At 34.1% G+C, this 26,928-nt stretch overlaps 1 protein-coding gene across 1 annotated transcript in view; it reads right to left on the minus strand.

The window, feature by feature from the left end:
• Dnah3 (dynein heavy chain 3, axonemal) overlaps positions 1–26,928 on the minus strand; it is a 184,373-nt gene that overhangs the window by 106,593 nt on the left and 50,852 nt on the right. The window contains exons 16-23 of the mRNA XM_074178952.1: positions 23,794–23,971; positions 14,809–15,071; positions 13,297–13,498; positions 12,895–13,213; positions 8,739–8,937; positions 4,257–4,425; positions 4,007–4,200; positions 187–315 (exon numbers count right to left, since the gene is read on the minus strand). Coding sequence (XP_074035053.1) covers positions 187–315; positions 4,007–4,200; positions 4,257–4,425; positions 8,739–8,937; positions 12,895–13,213; positions 13,297–13,498; positions 14,809–15,071; positions 23,794–23,971 — 1,653 coding nt within the window. The remainder of the gene's footprint in view (positions 1–186; positions 316–4,006; positions 4,201–4,256; positions 4,426–8,738; positions 8,938–12,894; positions 13,214–13,296; positions 13,499–14,808; positions 15,072–23,793; positions 23,972–26,928) is intronic.

Below are 26,928 nucleotides of genomic sequence, written 5' to 3' on the forward strand. Positions count from 1 at the left end.
TATATTTCCCTATAATATGTGATAACTTTTGTATAAAATGAAAATAACTATAACCCAAAATCTTTACGTGATGGAAAATGTTTGATAAAGTAGTAGTCAGGATGCTTTAAACTCTCATGTATAGCCATTATACTATAAGTTGCATTTTTTTTTCTCATTTGTTGGCTAGTGTTATGGAAACAATACCTTTTAGCTTGTTCAAATCCATATGAATAAAGAGATATTTCTCCTATCATTGCATAATCTGGAACCATCATAGCAACTGTTCTGAATAATACTTTCAGATTATCAGGTAACTCTTGACGACCAGCATACCTGGAGGAATAAAATGTATATATTAACATACAGTGTCTCGTTGAAGTATTCATAGAAAACATTTTGTGTATTTCAAATAATAGTAATAGTTTCAGTATTATTTACCAAGCCTATTATTGTATTGTATTTAGAAATGTAGGCTTTTACGGCTGGCGTTAATGTGTTGATCGGCTTCCAGGTTTTACCGTGGTCTTCTTTGGTTATAATATCCAAACGTTTCAACTACAATTTTCTGACGTAAAGATGACTGGCGCAGTTGCAGTTGTAACATTTGGAGATTATTACCAAGGAAGACCAGGTAAAATTCCGGAAGCCAATCAAAACATACTGTTGTCGTCTTTATTATACCAGGAAACATTAAATGTTAGAGATTAACTGAAGTTACTAAATATATGAATACAGCAAAAAATTTAAATGTAGAACAAGAGAACACAAGTGATATAATGGATATTAGCAAACATTCAGATGTAAAACTGTCCAGAGTGAATATAAAAACATTCACATGATTCTGGATATATAAAAAAAACATTCAATCTTGTATTTTTAATTCAAATCATCGATTCTTGAGATCGAGAAAAAAGTTTTAGGTTTTTTTTATTTCTTCAGTAATTGTATTTTATCATGTGTAGAGCCCAGAGAAAAAAACTACCCATTTAGCTCCGGTTCTCTCAATTCAATGAAAATTGTCGAATGTGTACCTACTGATCGTATAACGATTAGTGCAAACCCCAACAACAATGCGATTTATCAGCAAAACTTGTTTACCTCTTATCGACGTTAGTACATTGGCAAAAATTAACAACTCTCTTGACAGAAATAGTATTTTCAATAGGAAAGAATATCACAAGGTGGTTTGGTACAAAATTCAAAGTAGATTTCTTAACATTTTCGTAACATTATGATACATCGAATTAGGTTTGAAATTACTGACTGATGACGGACCCATAAAAGAATTTTTCGGTTACATCGTTCACTATCGAAAACAAAACCAAGCTTATCGATTGCTCGGTTAGCTGGATCCGATCTCCTGATGACTTCACAGCGTTTATTCGAAAACATTATGTTATGTAGATACCCCAAACTGGAAAGTCCACGGACCCCCAGTTTTAGGGAACGGACAATGAAAGACTCAAACTGCAATGAAGATGTACCATTTTTTGTGTTTTCACATCTAGTTGGTACAGCTTCTCCCGAGTCCACTTCACTACTCCAAAACAGTAGAAGAGGAGCAAGCGTATATGTGGCAGCAGCTGTGTTATTCTCCGATAGTTCCGATGACCAGACATGCCAGAGTTTGTGCTGATATTTGTTGCTGAGAGAGTTATTCACTAACATCACCTCTTGTGAGTAATGTTGTTGCACCCACGGCTAAGTATACGTATTCCGGACATTCAGATGGAGCAGGATGCTTCAGTTCACGAGCTGCACACTGCCACCAACCTCAAGGACTGATGAAGACCATTTTATCCAGAAGCTTAAAATTTCCAGTTATCCATTTTATACAAATCATGAAACTTCTGCTTCCGACCTCAGGGAGTGCCACATTTACACTCTCAAATTTTTCTGAGCGCAAGTGATATTGACACAAGTAAGAAATAATCGTTATGAAAATGACCTACTCTGTTTGGACTCTAGCCCGAAGAGATATTATGGTGAAGCGCATTAAAATTCGAAATATTCAGCTTTCTCAACATACCTCCACAGTAGGATTTGACGAATGCCTACCGTAATAAGCTACTTCCTTATATTATATCATGACGGATATTGCATTATACAGGGCGTTTCAAATTCGATCCTCACAACTGGGATCTCGGAAACTATGAGAGATACGAAGATGGTTAAATCGGGGTAAAGTTGCACATTTACCTCACCAACAATATGCCGTTCAGAAAGTTCTGAAATTCCAAGGATATCCGGAGATATCCGGATAAAAGAGAAATTTCGAAAAATGGTTTTTATTTTTTTCTGGCATTATTTGCCGAAGGATTCCAAAATAATTCGCACTTCCACAATGCCAATTTTTCCCTGCTATATAATGGTGTTTTCAGATTTGCTATCCAACGTTTCCTCTCCCGGCCACCATCATCAACTTCATTTTTCTGATGGGCGCTATATTGGATTTTTTCCGTTTTGAACTAAATATTTGTCGTACAAGTGCTTGGAGACATCTCAAAAACAGCGGTTCAAAATGTTACAAAATACACATATCTCAAAAATTGCATACAGGTGATCCCGAAAGGCGATTAGAATAAGAAGACCTGATGTTCTTGTTTTCCTGGAAAATGTAATTTGGTCAGATAAAAACACTTTTACGAATTGTGGGATATTCAACCGAAATAACGTACACATTTGGAGCATAAACAACCCCAAACAGTTCCGAGAAATTCGACCACAAGTGTGATTTAGTATTAACGTGTGGCAGGACTTTACAAAGATAGAATTTTGGGTCCTCATTTATTTGAAGGAATTTTGAATGTGTAAACCTATCACCAGTTTTTAAGGTCGATTTTCGAAGACTATTTGGATGATCTACCTTTGGCTAACTATAGCAACATCTGATTTCAACAAGATGGTGCTCCACCGCACATTCCCAGATGAGTATCTAATTACCCGACTGAAAGGTTTAGTGCTAAATGGATAGGGAATAATGGGCCGGTGAGGTGGTCAGCAAAATCTCCAGACTTAGTGTCATGGATACATTCTTATAGGATACACTGAAAAATAGAGTTTATAGTCAGAGGGAATATCATAATATTGAGGATCTTCAACACACGTTGTTAGAGAGTTCGGAAGATTGAGGAAGAGGGAAATCAATCGTGCAGTGAATAATATTCGGAGAAAGAAACAGTTGTATTATCATAAACAAGACCAGCATTTTGAGCATTTGCTGTGATTTACTTTTGTCTTTACATTTTCGTTAATTATTGTTATTTGTTCAAAGTTCTATTTTCATTGAAAAGGACACAATGTCTGATTACCTCATACACACCTCATTTATCGAAATTTGATTGGTGCTACTATCTCCGTATTTTTTCATTGGCTTTTCAAACGAACCAAACTCGGTGAGATTTTGATCCAATAACTTAAACATAGTTCGATGTGGTTGTCGTCTTTCAGGATACAAGTTCAAATAGATTTCCGACATCCTAACACTGTTTCTATCGTATTTGTAATAAAGTATCATATCTCATTTTTCTTCATTCGTGAAAGCCATTTTTCTTCAAAAATTCAATGACTTGTACAATAACAAAATGCCATTGAGCAAATCGAAAGTCAAATTTAGAAACATCAAAGTCAAAGCCGATTATGATAAGAATTAATTATTTTCAAAATCATTTTCGGATCCTTCGAAAAATTGAGCCAGAAAAAAATTAAAACCATTTTCCGAAATTTCTGTTTTTTTTTCCGGATATCTCCACTTATTCTCGGATTTTCAGAACATTCTCAACGGCATATTGTTAGTCAGGTAAATGCGCAAGTTTGTCCCAATTTTATCATCTTCGTATCTCTCATAGTTTCTGAGATGCCAATGGTGAGAATCGAAATTGAAACACCCTGTATGCGGCCGATATTGTTTCGTAAATCTACTAAATTCATTCAGATCCAGTTTCATTTATATGCAAAAATCTGAACCGCTCACAAAAAGAATTTGTGGAAAGTAATAAAAATTTATAAGAACTCTAAATAATACCCAGGGTTCATTGTGATGAAAACGGTACAAGTCGGGTCCAAAGTGATCTCAGTTCCTTCAAAGACAAACTTTTTCAATTTAGCAGCTACCGCTGTTTGAATACTCAGTATTTGTTGCGCTACTACAGAGAGGACCTCAAGTTCTATTCGGTTGAATTCATCGAAGCACGCCCAAGCGCCTGCCTGAGCTAAACCCTACAAATAATATAGTTCAATTTGCCTCTTGAAATACATATATCCTGACAAATCACCTTGAAGAATTTCCCAAGTGCCTTATAGTCCAATCCATCAGAGCAGTTGAAAACTACGCATTTCTTCGCCACTGCTTTCGCGAGGTCTTTACATGTCTCTGTTTTACCTGTCCCAGCAGGACCTTCAGGGGCACCACCAAGATTCAGTTTCAGTGCTCCCATTAGTGTCCTGAAAAAAATCATATGATTCACCCAGTAGATCCAAGTTGACATTTATATTCGCAGTATTTTCATCTCCAATGTACGGTACAGACTATTAAATAATAATAATACGGGTTTCATTCTTAGCTCATTACATCTACGCAGTGGTCATTGGTTGATAATAAAATGAAATATTCATCAATCACTTCAACTATCGATAACACTAGATAGGATAAGTCGATGTTACAACTTTGAATGTCCTGAAAGAAAAGTATTTTTAGGCTTCAGTTGACAAACAAAACGAAACGAAATAATAAAATAATGAGGACTGACATAAACTGTGAAATACTTCGATAGTATTTCAAATCAGAAAATATTCAAATTCCTCAATAGTTAACACTTAAAAACAGCCGGCGAATTCGTGTTTTCAATTTCAATCTGCATACTGTCGAAATGGAAGGGCATGAAAGTAAAAATAAAGGAAATGAGCACTCAAATCGTCGAGTGACGACTGAAGTACGGTAAACTTATGGTGAGATAAATCAAATCCCATTAGTCGCGATTTAGTATTCGTAAAGTTCACCTTATTTGAAAAGGCATTCAACGTTCTGTTTTCTAAATCGAAAAGGTTTAGGGTTTTGTTTAAGTGTGTTTTTATAATAGTGCAAACAAAAATAAAGCGTTTTTGGTTTGACATTTTGAAAGTAACTTAATAAAATATTCGTATGTTCACATTCGAAGCCACGAAAAGCTACAGGACCGTACTAGCTCGAAATTATTTTCATTACTCCATGCAATTAATTTTGAAATTATACTAAATCACTTACAAATAAATGCGCAAAATAAAATGCTATAATGATAAATTCAGTATCTAAATCAACAAAATATTCTCTGGTAAAGTATTATCCTCTTAAAAATAAATTTCAAATGGAATTAGAGTTAAGGTTCATGTATTTGATATACAGAGTGACTAACGGTCGATGGTAGGTTAGACGTTTCTGAAAATTTCACCTCTCACATTTCCTCACCTGTTCTATCGATCTTAAATATTTTCAGCATTGCGGCGTTGCCACTTCCATCAAAAAGTCCTAGCAACTTTATTTTTTTCAATGGAACATCCCGTACTGATGTACTTAATTTCAATTAAGGCTATGTTTTGGACCATATTTAGCACAATTTATTTTTTATCTCGGAAACAGATAGAGATAGGTATAGTACATTATTAACAAAAAAGTATTAAAATACCAGAGCGATTTCAAAAATGTATTAATATACGGGGTGTTCCATTGAAAAAATAAAGTTGCTAGGACTTTTTGATGGAAGTGGCAACGCCACAATGCTGAAAATATTTTAGATCGATAGCACAAATAAGGAAATGTGAGAGGTTAAATTTTCAGAAAAATCATGCTTTGCGTTTTCCAAAAACGTCTAACCTACCATCGACCGTGAGTCATGCTGTATATTCCCAATATTTAGAATACAACAAAAAAAATCTCGATAGGTAGAACTGGAACCTCTAAAACTGAAATTTACGGCATGTTTGGATTTTTATGTGTATGTGAACTAACTTCACCCACCGCTGGGTGGGTGAAGGTCCTCTGTTTGATCGTAGACGTAGTAATTCCAGATAGAAACCGGGTTGAATTAGAAAATGCAAAGTATAGTCATTAACATATGAATAGAGTGAAATATAAACAGTATGACACAAATTTGTGTGGGTATATGAATATGTATAATGGTAGGTAATGCTTAGTCCACATACATATAAAAACATTAACATACCGTTGATTTCAGTTATATAGTCTATTTCAAGAATGAGGTAGAGTGAATTCTCAGGACACAAAGACCTGAGATCGTTTTTCTAAAACGTAAGATTGCGCGGGGCAACAATAATCCAACAGCGAAACAGTTCAAAGGTGTTTGGAGGAAAATTATATACCCTTCCGACAAATATCTATATCTATTGAATTATTCATCTGCCATTCAACGAATGACATAAACTACAAATACAAGCTTTGATTGCCCACTTTTCCTATTCGTCTGAAGATGACAAACAGGTTATTATTTATGTAGCGAGATTTGTAGGAAAAAGTCTGTTAAAACCTCATTACTGATTTTTTTCATAATTGATATGATATTATTTATATGATTCTGGCTCTATGAAAATCATGTGGTCCTGTATTTTCGATACAATTCGTTAAATACTTTTTCATTTTGAATTTATTCAAGAGCAGTATTATATTTTTTTCATTTCCTAATTAATTGCATCATATATCATGATTTCTATCCAAAATCAGATTTGAAATTATCAACTTATAATAATTTTGTGGGTCTAGTGTTATGATCATGAATATTATTGATTTCTATGGAATTTGTTTTAAATTTTCAATTTATTTGCTATTAAATGAATAAAATAACTTTTTTTTGTTGTGTAGTGTGTTAAATCTAATTGATTTTTTTGGTTTATATACGCTGTTGCTTCAGCGTTTGATAATTCATATATGCATTTGCTAGTTTCATTTCGTGAAGATTTCAAAGGTTTCATTGTGAATTTATTAGCTGATCTCGAAATAAAAATTAGATGATGCAGCTGTGATTATTTAAGACCAAAATAAATATTTTCTCTCTTTCCACGATGAATTTTCATCAATATATAAGCCTGAAAATTTAATAGAATTGGTATAACTCATTGAATTATTATTAGTGATTTAAGAATTGGTTAGGATAGGTTAGGTTAGGTCCAAAGTGAGTGGGTCTATTCGACCCTGCACCGTAACCCGCAAGGGTTTATTGTGGCTCCCACCTATTCAGATTCGACCAAATAAACTCAGCTTCTTAACGAAGCTGATTAGTTTGTATGGTGAGTGGTCAGGTCAGATGATGAGAATACGGCTCTGCCGAACTTTAGGATTGGTACAACTGTTCAATAATAAATTTTCATATACGAAAATTTTCGAGTTAATTCATTCTTTTCTTCAGGCCAACCTGATTTTACACCATCATGAAGTTATCCGAAGAATATATAATTGTTGTATCATCAGCAAATAATTCAACAGATCCTTTTGTTTATGTATATTGAAAGGGGTGAACCAAGATTAGATTTTTGCAATACCCCAAAATGTATTACTCATAAAATCTATAAGCTAATACATATCATAACGTACAGTATCAAATGTTTCACATAAATCTAAAGACAAGAGGCAACATTTTCCATTATGTCAATTTCAGATTGAATTTTTGAAATTTTCTTCATTGCTACTGCCTCGGTATCTCTGGAACTGCGAAAATCATATCTACTGGTCAGTATATAAAAGATAATTGTTTTCCGAATAATCGGCTTATAATTTATGCATTAAACTATTTGAAATTTTGGAAATAAACGATAAGAATAATCGTTTTTGCATTCGTATACATACGTGTAGCTTCAGTAATCGTCATATTGTTAGGTATTATACTATTTTCAACAGATTTTGAGAAAAGTTAAAATAAAATTGGTGGGATTTCTTTTTCGACTACTTTGAAAATATTTATACTAATATCATCATACCCAGCTTTTCCTGGATTCAAATATTTTATTATTCTTCAATGGTCTCAAGGACATAGATTAGACACTTGGATGTTTTTTAGGTCGTCTTGAAGTATTTGGATTGACTGAAGTAACTTCCAGATGAATTATTAGTTTTATGATTATTTTAACTTATATTTTTCACATTCTCATCAATCAATCAATTGTGTAAGAATTATTTTATACCATTCCACAGTTTTTTGGGACTAGTTTAGTTTTTTCAACCAATTTATTGAAGTAAGAATATTTTTCATTGAAAAAATTTGAATTCGGAATTGAAAAAAAAAATATTCATTGCCTCCCTAAATTAATTGTGATAGTTGACTCTCGAACCAAAGTTTTGATTTTGTTTTATTTTTGTTTTTTCTTATAGAGCAACAAGAATTGAAAATGTGTATTAATTTACCATATGCCTCAATGATATCTGGATACAAATGAATTGTATTATGCAAAAATACTAATTTTTTGGTGTCATATTCTTTCACTTCGATTTTATTATCTTCAGGTCTACTTGATTCATACATTTCAATACAAAAAATGTACATTTTACGATCACTGATGACAGAATTTGTAATGAAGAGATGCATAGTCTTTTCTATTACGAAATGATAAATGACAGTAAAACTATTAGTTGCGTCTCTAGTAGGAATACCACAATTTACTACATATACATTAATCTATAGATATCAATCAGTTGTTTTGTTTCATGAGTACTAGACAAAATGTCAATATTCATATACAAGTTCTATCAAAGTATATTTTGCTTATATTCATACCTGTAGCATCTATCCGTTAGTGGTGTAGCTACCAAACGTCCGGTGTTTCCCAAATATTCGAATCCGTACATAACATCTGTAATTATCATGGATACCGTTACTAAATTGTCCCTCCAGTAATATCGCAGTTGCGATATCCAATTGAAGTCCGCTATGGAGGTAACTTTCAATTCTTTCAGAAGTCTCACAATATCTCTACCTGAAATAGTTCTCGATAAAATACATAACATATTTTTATATTGTCCCGAACCAAACGAATTAATTTGACCGGCAAAGATACTGATATTTTGGGAGGACTCTGAATTTATGTTGATTTGAGATACATTCAGAAATTATAGATAAATAACGAAACAGTCTTGATTCGATCGAGTTCGAAAGAAACGACCCGATTAGTGGAAAAACAACTCGTGGATTTTGCACCAGGACAACATACCTGCCCATAGCGCGCTATCTGTGAAACGGTATTTGGTCGCTAGATTTGGCACCTTGCGACTTTTTTTCGTTTCCGAAAATAAAATCTGCTTTGAAAGTCACCCGATTTGTGTCGATGGAAGCGGTAAAGCAAAAAAGGACTTCCAGCACTGCTTCCATCAATGAAAAAAACCGATGGAAAGGTGTGTGGCAAGGAGAGGGGAGTATATTGAAGGGGAGCATTCGAAGGTAGAATAACTTTCCTAATAAAACCCATTTTCGTAACCAGTCTCGTTATTTGATAGCCGGACCTCGTTTTTGGTGTTTCCACGTCGAAAGGCCGAAAAAAGAAACAGTATTTTAGAAAAAAGTAATATCTACGTGATTCCGGCGTTCTCAGACGTTAATAGGATGTTATTTTATTCATTTATTGATTGCCAAGTGTAAATTCGGTATATAATCTTCATCAATAATCTCTATTTTATCTATTACGATTTAGTGTATATAAATCTTACCCATATAATACAATGAAAAGTATACCAAACTAACTAATACATACTGGAGTTGATGGAGTATACAGGGCTTTTCATGATGAGGGTTAATTAGCCGTTTCTGACAAACTATTTAACGGATCAACCTGAAAATTTCACAGTATGCATAAATCAATATGACCTACACGGGTAAAATATTTCAGACGAAGCGGCATTGTCGCTTCTACTATAAAGGAGCGGCTTATTTAATTTTTCAAATGGAACACCACGTATATAATATCATATTATGATTCATTATCACTTTGTCAACAAATTCATATACTATTTCCTCATACCTATCTATTACCGTTTAGAAGATATAAATCAATTTCGATATTTTTTTACCAAACATGAACTTTTATAAATGCTGATAATATAGTACTCTCTTGCACTAAAACGATCAAATTTGAAATAGAGTGGAGTGATACTATGAGGATCTTCACTCCGAGTCATATTTTCATTTGCCTCATACAGGGTCTTCAAAAAATGCAGATACTTTGATCTCATGAAAAAATGAGTGGAACTCAATTTTTTCAAATGGAACACCCTGTATATTTCAACATTTTTGAGCTCTACATCCAATTTTAGATCAACTTTGTTCAGGTAATACTATTTCTATTTTGAACCGTTTTCGAGATAAACTGTTTCAAACGGACACTGACGTGGTTTTCTTGCTCGTTTTTTTGAATTCATCACTTATTTTGGATATTCAACATTTTTTTTATACTTAATAATATTTCTTTTTGATCCAGTTTTTCAACTGTCTTAGATCAGTCAAATCGAGGTATTGGTCTCTAACGTACAACAGTACACATTAATATTTTTTAATAGTGTGCTTTGGAAAAATAAATAAACCTATTATTTAACGTCAGACTTTCGTTGGTGGTTTTGATTGATTGTAATAGCTACCAATTATAATAGAATAATGTCAAGATTAGGTTACAGTAATGAAGATTTCTTGAATTTATTAATAGTGTATGGTGAAGTAGAACATGCCGAGTATTTTATGAAAGATATCCACAACTTCCGAACCGAATAATAATGTGATAAATCGACTACTAAAAAACTGTAGGTTGAATGGAACCTTCCGTCCAAAAATCATTCGTAAGAAGACTAAAGTGGATGATGATGACAATGGTATAACAGTTTTGGGATACTTTCATGCATTTCCAAATGCTTCTCTGCACGAGGCTGAAAGGGAGATAGGTATACCCTACGTGACAATTTGTCGAATTCTTAATAAGCATAAATGGCATCCCTATAAGTTCTACTGTGTCCAACATCTGAAAGAGACTGATTTACCTCGTAGAGTGGAATTCTTTGAATGGTTACTTGTCAAGACTCAAGAGGATGAACATTTCCTTGACAATATCATATAGACAGATGAGGCCAAGTTCACAAAAAATGGAGTTTTCAATAGACACAACAGTCATTATTGGGCGCCAGAAAATCCTCATGTTGTCCGCCAAAGGGGTTTTCAAGAAAGAAGGCAATTCAATGTATTTTGTGCCATAAAGAATGAGTCAATTTTTTATATCGAGTTTTATGATGATAATTTGAATGCATCAAAATATGAAGATTTACTGAGGAATGGAATTCAAATGATTTTAAATAATAGACCAGGAAGCGAACGTGTATGGTACCAAATGGATGGTGCTCCACCCAATAATTCTCATTCAGTCAGCGAAGCTTTAACCGAAATCTTCGAAGACAGATGGATTGGTAATAATGGACCTTTTCGTTGGCCTCCTAGAACACCAGATGGCAATCCATTAGATTATTTCGTGTGGGGTTTCATTGAAAATATGGTTTACTCTACTCCAATAACAACAGTGGAAGATATGAAATCGAGAGTTACAACTGCTTTCAATAGTTTGACTCCAGACTTGATCAGAAGCGCTACACATGACAATCTTTTGAAGAGATTACATGTTTGTTTAAGTAGAGGTGGAGATGTGTTTGAACATATTCTGAAATACACTGTCGATTAAATTAACTCATTAATTTATGGGTTTATTATTTTCAGTTCGTGTTTCAGCGTTAATAAAACTATTGTTTGAGGAGAAGTTTCATTCGATGGTTGAGGAGTATTTTAATAATTATCTTTTAATTGTATTATCTGTGACTAATTGAGAAACATCAAACGAAATCTGTTTTACAAAAATGAGTGATGAACAAGGAAACCATGTCAATTTCCGTTCGAAACAGTTTATCTCGAAAACGGTTCAAAATAGAAATAGTATCATCTGAACAAAGTTAATCTAGAATTGGATGTAGAGCTCAAAAATGTTGAAATATACAGGGTGTTCCATTTGAAAAAATTGAGTTCTACTCATTTTTTCATGAGATCATTTGTTGACAAAGTGATAATGAATCATAATATGATATTATATACGGGGTGTTCCATTTGAAAAATCAAAGAAGCCGCTACTTCATAGTAGAAGCGACAACGCCGCTTCGTCTAAAATATTTTAGGCATGTAGGTCATATTGACTTATGCATACAGTGGAATTTTCAGGTTGATCCGTTGAATAGTTTGCCAGAAACGGCTAATTAACGCTCATCATGAAAAGCCCTGTATACCTACACAAATCTAGCGTTCTAAATCACATAAGAAACAGTCATCAAAAACTTCGTGGAGTTTTGGAAATATTTCTTGAATTCACTTGACAATTCACCATTTTCAAGGACAGATAATGTAGAAAATTACAATCAAATTGGAATCATAGAACATTTGATGCATTGTTAGTTTTTCAAATATATTCCAATGTGGGATAGAAACAACTTGAAATATACAGAATGAGTTTGAATTGAAAGTGTTTCATTTTCAGGAGAGATAAATTTTCGGGATAGAACTGTTTTGGCTTTTGCTTATTTGACATATCCCGAAACATCGATGTCCGCCATCATGTATGACAGTGTTCCATGTAAGTGAAATTTAGCTCTCACAAATACTATACTGTGTAGCAATCCTGTGAATGATGAATAATTTTTGTATGATTCAATGTTCATATGAAAGTCTGTGTCTAAAAGTAAATTCTTTGCCTGATCTACATATCTTGGTAAATAGTTCATTTTGAAATGATTTTCTTTCTTTCATTTCTTGAAGGTTTTCTACATGTTTTATATGGTGATGAAGGAGTAGGAAGCGGAATATGTTAAAGGGTTTCGATTTCATTTGAAAACACATTGCAGATACGTCAATATCTACTCACAGTGCACATCAATAACAATGAGTGCTTCAACTGTTACTTGATTGTTTGGTTTCAGTTTTCCTTGAACCATTCTAACACTCTGCTCTATCTGTTCAGTGCAAAGTTCTTCCTGTTCCACCAATGATCCACTGAATATAGCATTCGTTACCTCCAATGTCCATTGAACACAGTCGACACACTGGACAATTTGACCTGGCCAATTCAATATCCATGTTGGTCTATCCACCATAGGATAATTTCTAACCGCCTCTTTAGTTATGTCTATGAGAGACTGAATCATTATCGATTCAACTTGAACGAGCCATTTTTCCACCATTCCCTGAAAAAAATAATCAGTTCTGGGTCTAAATTTCACTATTGAAAAGTAGCTAAATTAATAACTCAATTATTTATAAAAAAAACCTTTGCTTCTGCTGGTATAATTTTTCCGCTGAATGGTACTTTTTCTTTCTCTGCGCTTATCATTCCAGTAACCTCTTCGTCTTTCGTGAAATCTAATAAATAAATACCTTCAAAGCATTTCTTGAGATGTGGTTGAACTCGAAGTGGATCCTTAGTTTCGGATAAAATTTCCAAAAGTTCGTCATTCGATAAAAAGAAGAATCTACAAATAAAAAAAATCATTATATACAGATTATTCAGTAATTTTGTTCAATTCTAAATATGGAGTACCTATCCCATAGCTAATTGAATATTACCTTCATAGCTTCGTTCATTGACTGATATTATGATCAAATTTGTTATAGAAACATATAAAAAAAGAATGTAATACAAATTATGAAACAACAACAAAACAACAAACAAAACAAAATTTAATTGGCGCCCCGGGGCGATTTCATTGATTCCAGTGGCGCTTTTGCTTTTTCAGCTGCAGGAAAAACCGAAAAAACCTGCAGCACCATTGAATAACAATAATAATAATAATAAACGTCTTTATTGTATTAAATGACATATGATATACAAATGAAATGAAAGTGTTGGCGAAGTCTAGCTCAGAGCTATTCTACTCAACCAACAGAGTTAGGTAAACGATAATTTTAGTAAATGGCTGTACTTAGTGGATTACAAAAATAATTGAGTGGTGCAGTAAACATAAATAAGTTATACAGGTTAATCACCGTTACATATACATTATTGAAAACTTACTAGCCTGAATAATTGCAGTCAATTAAAAGGTAAAATGTAAATTATCAGAATTTGCTATATTACATCATTGTGTGAGTAATAAATAGTTCTTCAATTTATATTTGAATTTATTTATGTTATATAACTTGAATTGGTCAGAGATCTCAACTATCAATTATATTTTTTTGCATTATAGTGCAGAATGACCAAAATGTAATGAGATATTAAATTCGAGAGTGAATATGAGCATTATAAATTAAAATTGTAAAGGAGTATCAAATTATACCACCACTGGTATAATCTACACATTTTTGTGAAAAATCCATTTCGAATCTAATTATTGCTATAAAAATATTGATTATTTATTCACTTCCTTCCCATAATGATCGCGAAAGAATAGCACTTAAAGGCTGACTTTCGACCAAGAGAGTTCAGATGTCAATCTTGCTGAAGTGCCCATCAGTAAGTTGAGGACCGCTCGGAGAGCGGGGGTGGATGGAGTGGGGTAGTAGGTTCTCCTCGCTAACTAGCTGGGGGGGGGGGAAGCTCCTACTTCAGGGCACTCAACTCTGGAGGGGGCATGTGGGGGAATTTCAATTATGGAATATCATTGACTTTAGGTAGATGATGGCCAATATCTTGCACTGATGAGTGGCTAATGAGTCCGAAACCGGTCTGCAAGTAAGCCCGTTCCAAAATTGAGGGTCGACCCTTTCACTTGTATTGCCAATTGCATATGCAGGAAATTTTCTGATCATAAAAACTTCACTCAATATGAAAATCGCTCACCTGGGGAAAAATAACCTTTTCTTCTCCAGATAATCATTTAGTCCTTTTTGTATTTCATCCAAGAGTCGGTTGTTTTCTCTCAAGTGTTGAAGCATATTACGATAATCAGTAGCAACTAACACATGAGTATTTTTCATAGTGTTATTCTGTATGGTCCGCCACACTCTGTCAACAATTTTGAAATTCCTTGCTTCGGTTGGCATTTGCCTCATTATATCTTCAGAGCTGAAAATTGGTTCCAGGTACATCCATGTAGCTTGGCACTGAAAAAATCCAGTTTAACCGATTAACTCACAAGAACATAAATGGAAAATAAGGGTCAAATTTCATATTTTGTTTCTACTCAATCAGATGATGATCACTTGAAAAGCTATTTCAGACTTCAAAATTAAAAATCGTTCAAAAAACAACAACATCAAAATCGGAATTGAAAAAGTTACTGCTTTCCTTATCTTACCAAAATTCTGATCTCCAATCAATTTTATTGTTTTCAATTGTTATTATGATTCAGTAATCTATATGTGCTGGACACATATAAATGTAGAAAATACATTAACTTCAAATTTCCAAAAATGTTCGTACCTATTTGATGTTTTTGAAGATTATTGAACGGTTGATTTGTTGACACGTTATATCAATTCCATTCGATTGCTATGATTATATATTTGATGAAAAATTATCATGGACGATAAAGTAGCACCCCATATTGGTATTCTATCCAAAATCAGACACTATATTCATCTCAAGTTGTTGGAAAATATTTATTTCAGCCTTATATACTCACAATTGCATTTTTTCAAATTTGAAGATCAGTCAATAAATCAAAAACAAAACCTTTGAAATCTTCATGTTGGATGCATACATGAATCAATGTACTCGAAACATACAGTAAATTAAATAAATCGAAACATTCATTTGATTTGAACACATTATATAAATAGAAAATGTATTGTTTTATTCATTTAATAAATACAAAAAATTATACATAAATTTTATAATCAATTAGTGATTTCGAAATGGTTTTAACGTGCAATTATAATATATAATACAATATCTGAAAAAATCTTAAACTGCTCCCTAAGTCAAAAATCAATTGAAAAGATATTTAATAAATGAATTTTTGTTGAGCCAAAATCATCTAAATGTTTTATATCAAATTTGGATAATTTCATTTGTGTGTTTGCTCATAATAATTATTTTATCTGGGTTTCCTTATTCAATTTTCATTATTTTTTTTAAATTTGTATTTCATTTTTTAATAACCATTCATAAACTCAATGTTGACTGCCATATCAATCACTTGTGCTTTTGTTCCATATTTAATTATTCTGTTGAATTCGTTTCTTTAGTTTTCAATCACCATTCATAAACATTTAACGTTTCTTGGGATGATGAAAAAAATCCAAATACAATTTATTGATCAGTTGGTATTCAAATATCTTGATAGTTTTTACTGGAACCTCTGGCGTGAAATGAATCATTTAAAAACACTTTCTCAACACCAGAACAAAAATTACAGTCTCTCGACGCGCGTTTTGCTAACTAAGTTAGCGTCCTCATGAGATCATTATGACTAAATTTAACTCATATGTTAGTTTTTTATATGCTGGTGGTCTAACTACTACCGGTTAGTAGTACCTGCCTCTACCTGTTATTGTTCCTATGCTAAACTACCTGTTTTTTCAATTTCGCTAATTTGTATTTTCGCTATGTAAGTGATCATCTCTACGTATAAGACCAAACAAAGGGGTTTTCGAAATTGAACCTTTGTCGCTATTCATAAAACTCATTCGGCACTTTCCGATTTCCAAGCTTTCGAAGGCATCCAGAAACCTTTTGTCAAGTACCGATCTCAATAATTTTAAACATTTCTCACCTACTTTATGATCGTTCTCTATGACATATTGAGCGGTCCACGAATCCAAACATGCGAACCATGTTTCTTGTAGCGAGTTAATATAGTCCGTTTGGTTTGACCAACATAATTCTTATCACAAACTCGCAGCTTATTTAGTAAATCCCAGACTATTCTTTTTCCAACGCATTGTCTTTTGGAATGCCCAACACTTGTGGAAGTGTACGTGCATTTTTGAAAGCCACTCTTATATTCAATTCACGGACTATATTAGCTCGATACAAGGAACATGTTTTGCATGTTCGGTTTCATAGACCGGAGAAATCCAGTGTCGCTCAACATGCCATAGAGAACGCTCATAGAATAAGTGAGAAATGTAAAAAAATTGTTGACACCGGTACATGAAAACAGGTTTCTGGATGCCTTCCAAAGCTTAGAAATCGGAAAGTGCGGAATGAGTTTCATGAATAGTGACAAAGATCCTATTACGAACAGCCCTTTATTTGGGCTTATGAGTAATGATTTTAAAAAAACCTATAAATATAATCACCAACATATAGAGAAAATACATATCAATTTAGAAGTATTGAAGGAACTGGTAGTTTGTCATAGGAACAATATCAGGTAGTAGTTAGGCCACTAGCTGTGGTGCCATAAGTACCACACCGTCAGCGGCCATGGAGATCCTTCTAGACTACCTCCTCTTCACTTTTTTTCTGGAGAGAGAGAGGCTGTATCGACTGCATATAGAGTTGTGCACATTGCTAATCGCACAAATCAAGTCGCAGCATTCTGAAAATCCCACCGGTGTTTCCCAGGGTAGTGTCCTAGGACCTATTCTCTTTCTTTTATTCGTACATGAACTCAACAACATCTCGACAAATTTGAATCAAGAGATAATCTTCGGCTCGCCACAGGATATACATTAAGATCTAACTATAATTTTATTGTTCCCCACCATAAATTGACGAAAGCAGCAAACGGTCCTCTAATTATGAATTATGCCCATCAAGTTATACAGGCTGATTTGGCTGTATTCCAGGCTGATTTGGAAATATTAATAACTTGATTGCAACAGTTTAGACTGTACTATTTTCAATTGTCATATTTTTCAGTTTCATGTTCTTTCATACTTCTGTTTGATATTTTCATATATTTACTCTTTTATGTATATATATATATATATATATATATATATATATATATATATATATATATATATATATATATATATATATATATATATCCCTTACTTAGACACCTGAGTCCCGGGGACTCATACTGAAATTTTAATCACTCGTGACCCCCACTGTTTTGCGCCAAATCCGCCGTGCGTTACAGAACCTTCCTGCAGTCAGATCCCGAATCGACCGCCGGACGGATGCTCCTTCGAAAAATTATTTACGGTACGTACCATCCGGAGGTGAGTCCGTGGGACTCATAGTGTATTGTTACGGTACGATTATATTTACATAAATATTTTGTTTTTTGGCAAAAAATGGCAAATTTACCTGGCCCAAGTAGGGTGAATCCATTAGATGATAATTACGAAACCGTCGTTAGTACCTGGCTAAGGGAGTTGGAAGCTTTGGACGAAAATGAGGATGATGCTGGTACTCAGCCACAAGAACATGTACTAGAAGAGCTGCTATCAGATGTTGATGATGGTGATTATACTGAAAGTGAACATCAAACAGAATCAGAAATGTCCAATGATTCAGATCCAGAATTAGAGGAGCCCGATACTTCAATCATCGAAACACCATCGAATACTTATTATTATATTAGAACTTTAGCGCATAATATAATTCGTCTTCCTTGTAATAAACCCGCCGTTGCTCAAGAAAATCCATTTAGCCCATTGGAGTCTTTTCAACACATTTTTGATCTACGTATGATGGATATTGTTCTAAAATGGACTAACAAAAAACTTGAAAAAATATGATCAATACATGTTGGGGAGTACAATTTTAGAGAATGCAATATTATTGAGCTGAAGGCCCTTTTTTCCCTTCTTTTCTATAGTGCAGTGTTCAAGTCTAATCGCGAAAGTATACTTTCACTATTTGCTACAGATGGAACTGGGCGTGAAATCTTTAGAGCCTCTATGTCAATCAGAAGATTCTGTGCATTACTGGTCGCATTACGATTTGATGATTTTGAGAACCGAGAAGCACGCAAAATTGTAGATCCAGGATGCGCTATTTCTGAAGTCTTGGATTTATTCAATGAAAATTCTCAAAAGTGCTATAGTATTGGCGCCAATGCGACAGTTGATGAAATGCTTATTGCATTTAGAGGTAGATGCAAATTTAAAATGTATATGCCTATAGTCTATTTCAAAAGAGTGTAGAGTAATAAAATCTCATCAAGTATTCAAAAGCGCTACAGGGTGATCCGTCAATAAATTCTGTCACTTCCCTAATCCGCATTGCAAAATTATGTCGTTTCATAAAGAGCAGGTAGGTATCACCCTGTTTTAAGGGATTTGTCCATTGTTATCGACGGATAAATACTGAGCCAGAGGCGCGCTAGTGGGATAATTGCCAAAAGAATATGCATGCATAAAAATTATATTAAAGGAAATAAAAATTTAATACAGCAGAACAGTGTTATTAAAAAAATATAAAATGTAACAATAAAATATATACGAACCGAAATCGGGAAATACTCACAAACACACACGAACGAACTTTACGTATTGAAACACTTGTGGGGACTTTAAATCAATTTATTCACAAAAACGACAAGAACTTTACTGGATACGTTATTACAATTTGACACTTGAACAATACTAAAACTGTGAACTTCCCTTAACGTTTAACAACACTCTATTTATACCCTAATTGAATGTTCTAGAGATTACTAGGTACAATTTTCGAGAACCTTCCGAGAAAATAATTATTCAGACTACCCTTAATTCTAAACCCTAACCTAAGCAAAAGTGTCACTGTCACTGATACACTGGTCTCTGTCCAGATTGCTTATCCCGCTACAGTATATTTACAATTCAATTAAATTATTCTACATCAGTATAGTCTTCATCCGAAGAACTGTCATCATCCCCTGGTGTTATAATTAATACCCGTCGAAAGGCCTTCTATGAAAGCTTGGCGAGAACTTGTTATATTTTTATCTTGCCACATTTTTTTGACTATATAACCTTCGTTTATCCACGTCTCATCAAGATAAAAAATTTTCTTTTGCTCTCTGCGGTACTGCTTTATAGTTGTCAAATATTTTCGTCTCCAGCAAACAATTTCATCACTTTCCAGTAATAGTGCCTTTCGATTGTGCTTTTCCCAGGCAAAATTCATACTTTTTAAAGTTTTCCATCTCGATAAATATTTTTTCAAGAGTGGGTATTTCCTTTTTAAAATAAAACGAATGAACTTTTCTTCGAATGTCACATTTGGTGTCTTCATCTAAGATTTTTATTGGTCTTCCTGATTTTCTCTTGCATGGACTTACCTGGCCTGATATCTTTCTTTCTCGCAATAATTTAAAAATCGTGGACTGTCCAATTCCAGTCATTCGGGCACATCGCTCAACACTTTCTTGCACAGACAAACTAGGGTGATCGTGTTTTATGCAATCATATACATTTAAAATTATAACTTTTTCGCAAACAGATAGCGGAGAATTTTTTACACTTCTTTTCTTTGGAGTAAATGTCCCCATTTTATAACTTTTTCACTATTTCTATATCACAATATCACTGTACGTTTAATTGGTGTAGTAACAATTACTATTATAACTCGAATGTTTAAGACACCATTATAATATATTTAAACCCTTTTTCTTAATTACCTGGGTTTAATAGGTATTGCATGATTGGTGGGCAGGGTCAAAAAGGGATTATTATAATGACATGGCACCTCGGAACTAAGTGTTAACCCTTTTTTGAGAAATCATGCTCAAGTATATGAACCCAAATTGCATATTAAATAAGTTTACAGGAACCACTAAAATTAATCTTAATCTTTTTTTAAGAAATTTTACTTACCTAAATACATGTAGGTACTTAGTTTTAGACCAAATTACTTCCCAAAAATGGCCTTTTATTATTATCTATGTCTGTAATTTTTAATTTACTTTAATTATTAAGTTTAATAATCCTAAGATTTGCCTACGCCCATGGACGACAACGAAATTCAGGCAAATTTTATGACACTTCATGATTTATTACTCTACACTCTTTTGAAATAGACTATAGCAAACCCGCCAAATATGGCCTCAAAATGCGATGCTTAGCAGATTCTAGGACTCATTACATTTGTAATACCTATTTGTATACTGGAAAAGGTTCTGATGCAAGCAAGTCACTTCCAGATGACATAAGAAAGTCTATTCCCACCCAAGCGGTTTTGCGGCTTTGTAGGCCTATCTTCAACTCAAACCGCAATGTAACAACAGACAATTGGTACTCTTCAATGGAGCTACTTACTTCCCTACGAGAACGGAAACTAACTACAATTGGGACTCTAAAAAAGAATAAAGCCATAATTCCTAAAGAGTTCCTTCCCAATAAAAATAGAGATGTTGGCACTGCATTATTTGGATTTACAAATGATTGTACCTTAGTAAGTTACGTCCCAAAGAAAAATAAAGCGGTGGTTCTTTATTCTTCTATGCACCATAGTAATGAAATTGGCCCCAATACTGGTAAACCCATCATTATAGAAGATTACAACAATACAAAAGGAGGTGTAGATTCTATTGACCAGAAGTGTTCGATTTACAGCTGTAGCCGCAGAACTACACGTTGGCCCATGGCTATATTTTTTAGAATTTTAGATATGGCTGGTCTAAATACCTATATACTGCACCAAAGCCATAAAAGGGCTAATAAGTTATCCAGACTTAATTTTTTAAAAGCATTGGCTGCTAATCTTAATGAAAATAATCTTAGAAGTCACCTATACAACACAAAGATTCCTCGCCAGCTACGAACCTCAATATCAAGTATCATAGGCATAGAAGTACCAGAAGAAGTTGACCCAAGAATTGAGAAACTTCCAAGAGACCAAAGACAATATTGTACCTTATGTCATTATAAAAAAAGAACAAAAACAGCATACCTTTGCTGTAAATGTTTTAAACCCATTTGTTTGTCATGCGCAAAAAAAAATTGCAATAATTGCGTACAAAGAGAATAATTTTTTTTTACATGTTTAGCATATGCACGATTTTTCTTGTGATATATGTTACCAAAACTAATATTTTTTTTGAGTTTTTTAGTATATTATATGTTTATTTTTTATAGAATATTATAATGTTTTTGTTATCTTACATTTTTTTATTTGATATAACAATAAGCATACACTTTATGTTCCTATTTTAGTAAATGCAGTGTTTCGGTTATTAGAATAAAGTTTTTTTATATAATTGTCGTTTTATTTAACGAAAATACTTATATTGTAACAAAAAAATAGTAGTTTATGATATCATCAAGAATAATATTTTTTTTAGCCAATTTTAAAATGTGAGTCCCCGGGACTCATAGTTTCGTTTTAAAGTTAAATTTTCGACCTATCTAATTAAGGGATATATATATATATATATATATATATATATATATATATATATATATATATATATATATATATATATATATATATATACCTCTGACTTTATGCCTCCAACTGTCAACTACGAACTGCCTCATAAAGTACTGTTCCCGAGTAGAGAGGACTGGATCCTCTGGAAGAATGAAATATTGAGAGCACATAGTTGTTGGTTCACATATGGATCAAAAACACCTTACGGTTCTAGTGAAGATGTTTTGCGTCGCAGACCCCGGACAGAGATATCGAGCTGCCTAGGAAGCTATGCGACTGTATTTCAAGCGGAAATTCACGCTATTGAATTGTGTGCGGAGAGATTGGATAAATCTAACCTCACACATAAGTCAATAAAAATATTCTCGGACAGTTAAACGGCGTTGAAAGATCTTGGCTCCTACCGAGCAACGTCTAAATTGACAGCAAATTGCCAAAAACGACTCTCCTCAATAGGAAGACTTATCAGATCGTATATGGTCTGGAATTGGCCGCGTTGGTAGTGCGCCCGACTCACGATTGGAAGACCGTGGGTTCGATTCCTGCCTCGACCAGATATTTTTCTCGAGAGAATTTATCTGGTTGAAGCTGGAATGATTCTGCAACCGTGTTAGGAATCACACGTTAAGAGGTAAGACCTCGTTAGTCCTTAGCTCGCACAAGTTTGAGAGTTGTCGTTCGTATGGGGGCGACAGGTGATTAAGGGAAAAACAGATTTTTAAACAGAATACTGGCCATACTGGCCTGGAAGGCAATGAGGCTGATCACTCCCTTGCAGAGTAGGGTGCTGCAAGCAGCTTCATCGGACCAAAAACTGTCATTGGCATCGCTTTAGACTTTGCCAAACAGAGATTGAAAACCTAGATGGCAAGAAGATTTATGAACTTCTGGCAAAATTTTCCAGGACTGGCTCAGCCCAAGGCGTTTATTCACTTTTCGAAGCTTGATACCAAACAGTTGTTGGACTACAGTAGGGATGAACTACGATGTCTAACTGGCCTTCTTACAGGTCACTGTCATTTGAATCATCATATGCAGAGACTCAGACTGTCGGAAAACATTTTGTGTCGCTTCTGTTTGGAAAATGATCAAACAGCAGAGCACATATTTTATGCCTGCCCCGCTGGGGACCGAATCATTCTTTTAGAATTCGGCAGAGCCATACTGTTACCATCTGACCTGAAAGACCACTCACCATACAAACTAATCGGCTTCGTTGAGGCTGGGTTTATTTGGTAGAGTATGAGTAGGTGTGAGCCACAATTAACCCTTGCGGGCTGCGGTTTGGAGTCGAATAGACCCACTCACTTTGAACCTAATGTAACCTAGACCACTTGCATATAAAAACACTAACATAGTAGTAAAATTTAGTCATAATGATCTCCTGAGACGCTAACGGAATGTGCGTCGAGAGACCGTAATTTTTGTTCTGATGTTGAGAAAGTGTTTTCAATAGAGAATTCAAATAATTCATTGCTATTTAATAAATTGCTATTGATATTTGATCCCTGTCATGAACATGTTTGTTTTTTTGACATTCATGAAGATTATAATATTATTAAAACATACCATGAGCCATTGATCCAGAATATCCTGCATCGATATCAGTTTCTCTTCCCAGGCTTGCATCTCAGCCTCGAAAGCTTTGACGTATGGAGATCCTCTCATCGTTTGAGCTTTGAGAATATGATCGTCCATCATGACCTGTATATCATCAACTGCACTCAAAATATACACTCCCGTTTCCCTAAAGAGATAAGTTGATATTTTAATGCAGAATAGATCCTCTCAATATGATCAATTATTTATGTGCATACGGATTTTATTTACGAAGTGAAAGTCAGATTTACAGTATTAGAAAAAGCCTTTATATTTCATAGCAGCTATTCCATGTAATACATATTGAACGTTTTTGTATTATTCTCAGTACACTTTATAGCAGGGGAGCCCACGATGCAAAATGTGGATTTACTCGAGCGTCATAGAGACCTATTAGGTTGCAAAGCTTAGATGATAAAAAAAAAATGTTATATAATATATACCTTTTCATCGGTGGGGGAAGCTGCTATAGATTATTAAATATGTAAAAAAAACTGTTGCATGAACATACTCGAGCACGTCAGATATTGATACCATCAATGTCCTACGTATTTTTAATAATGTTGGTATGTTAATCTGATCGTTTGCATGATGTGGGTGGTTGTACGTAAGGGTTAAAAATGAAAAAAAAATCAATCGAGCGCGTCAAATTTTCTAAGGGCGTGTTACGTGCACCAAAAAAAAGCTCTCATTCAATAATCTGACGATTTCGATCTGACGCAAACTCGCGGCCATTATTATAGTGTGCAAAAAAAATCATCATTTTGAAATACTCAAGCGCGTCAGATCAAGATATATATATATATATATATATATATATATATATATATATGGTTCATCTTTATGTTTCAGACGTGCTGTCTCATAATCTGACGATTATCTAGAGGGATTCGCCTAATCTGACAAGAAAATATTTTTTAAATTTGTTTTTCAATCATTGAACTTAATTAATTGAGAAGCTCAGGAAACAGCATGCAAATAAATGAGTGTATGTTTTTTAAGTACAATACTTGTATTTATAAAAAAATAATAAAAAAAATGCTCAAAAAAATTCAATTTTTTATAATCAATTGATTAATTATTGAAGAAAAGAAAAATGAAACCGTCTATGTTTTTTACCACTTTTATTTGTAAAAAACGTTACTGCAGTTACTTATACAATATATAAGTTTGAAAATGTCCTTATAGGACGAAACTGCAGTAACGTTAGTTACAAATAAGTGGTAAAAAACATAGAAAATGTTAGTTACAAATAAAAGTGATATAAAAAACATAGATAGTTTCATTTCTCTTTTCTTCATTGTGATTTTCTACCACGTAGTAACGGCTCCATCCATCAATTAATTGATTAATTAATCATCATCTTCATCTCCATCACGAACGAGTCTCTGTGATCAGCTGTGATGGCGTCGTGGCAACAGAATTCAGAGTGGGGACGGAGTGAGAGAGTAATAGATAGAGAAAAAGTGAATAAGGAATAGAAACGCAAAGAGAGAAATATAGGCATCACGCAGCTGCACGCATTAAACTTTCTAGACGAATTTTTGCTATTTCGGCTTGCGGAAATCGTCAGATTATATATTTTTCGATATCCTTGAATTATTTTCTTCAAAATAAAATAAAATGAGCCACGCTCGAGAATGTCGAGATGACGTTTTTTTACAACTTTGCTGCCCTCCCCTTTCTTTACGTCACTCTCAAATTGTAATTAAATGTAATTAACTCACCCTACCTCAATCTGACGCGCTCAAGAATTTCTGATGATCATTTTTTTTTACTAATCTGATCCTTTATCCTTCACTGGCGGCCTTATATATGGGGCTCATATTTGGTGGAGGTCCTTAACAGGGTACAAGGTATCCCCCTGTATATTAATCTGCCGCGCTTCAGTAAATTTCGAAATCCCCGCTTGGGCTCCCCTATGATTAGTAATAGTCTGAAACACGACCTTCTTTTCCTAGCTATTCGTAGGACTTTTATGGACAGACTAAATTTAAAAATTCTTTCCGACGCTGAGTCTACAGAGGAGATGGATGTCGAGCTTACGACTCCAACTAACCTTCCTGTAAATTCAGATCAGGAGCGAGAGCTTCTCAACTCTCCAACTCCTGATCCAATAACGGAACCTAAAAAAAAGTTTGGTGGTGCAGCAGCCAGTAAACGACTGAGTCGTCTCCTCAAGAGCGGCGTACCTTATGATGGTAGTACTCTCGAAAGTATAAATAAATATGCGATGCTTTCACATGCAAGAAATGTATTTTCAAAGAAAATATGAAAAACGAGAATTGAAACTTCTTAGGTTTAATACCACTTTGTATTTGTAATCAACGTTACTGCAGTTTCGTCAAGCCAAAGTAGAACATGCCACTTCTTTTGACATTTCGACAGCTTTCGATGTATGCCTGAATCAGGATGACTCACAGTTCAATAACACATTTCATAAGCGGGATTCAGGTTTACCAATGGATTCACCCCTTAGTCCACTTTGAGCAGACATTTTTATGAACAGCTTGGAGACCACTATAGTAAATTCCAACCTGGGTAAAAACATATTCATTTTCAGGCTGCTGTGAATGATCTTAATAGAAACATATAGTTCACACTCGCAACTGAAATAGAGAAACATTAATTTTTCACACTCGGAACAGAAATAGAGAAACATATTAATTTTTCAGAACTGACCATCACACATAATCATAATGAATTTGAGTTCAATGTATTCAGAAAACCGAACTATACAGACATTACAATCCCAAGTGATTGTTTCTATCCCGACAGTCATAAATTAACAGCCTGAAATTCAGTGTTACACACAGCATTCTCGTTACCTTTGTTACAGATAGGACAGAATAATGATTTCATCGCAGACAAAATCCAGAAGTTAACAAAATGATTTAGTCTTTCACGGCTGAGGTTTTCAGTGTCATTGCTTTTCGAGTTTGAAAGCCGTGGATTTTTGGAATTTCTTCCTGACGTTTCGCTGGCGCGAGTGGCTAGCTTCTTCAGAGGTTTAACCATCATGGATTGCTGTCCGATGAAGCCTTTTAGGCTTTGTAAAGCGTATTTATGCCTTGCCAGGTAATCAGTTGTATTTGTACCTGCATT

The sequence above is a fragment of the Leptinotarsa decemlineata genome, unplaced genomic scaffold, assembly GCF_025532065.1.
Source record: "Leptinotarsa decemlineata unplaced genomic scaffold, Ldec_3_MD MMD2_tig00004307_RagTag_RagTag, whole genome shotgun sequence".
Classification (NCBI taxonomy): Eukaryota; Metazoa; Arthropoda; class Insecta; order Coleoptera; family Chrysomelidae; genus Leptinotarsa; species Leptinotarsa decemlineata.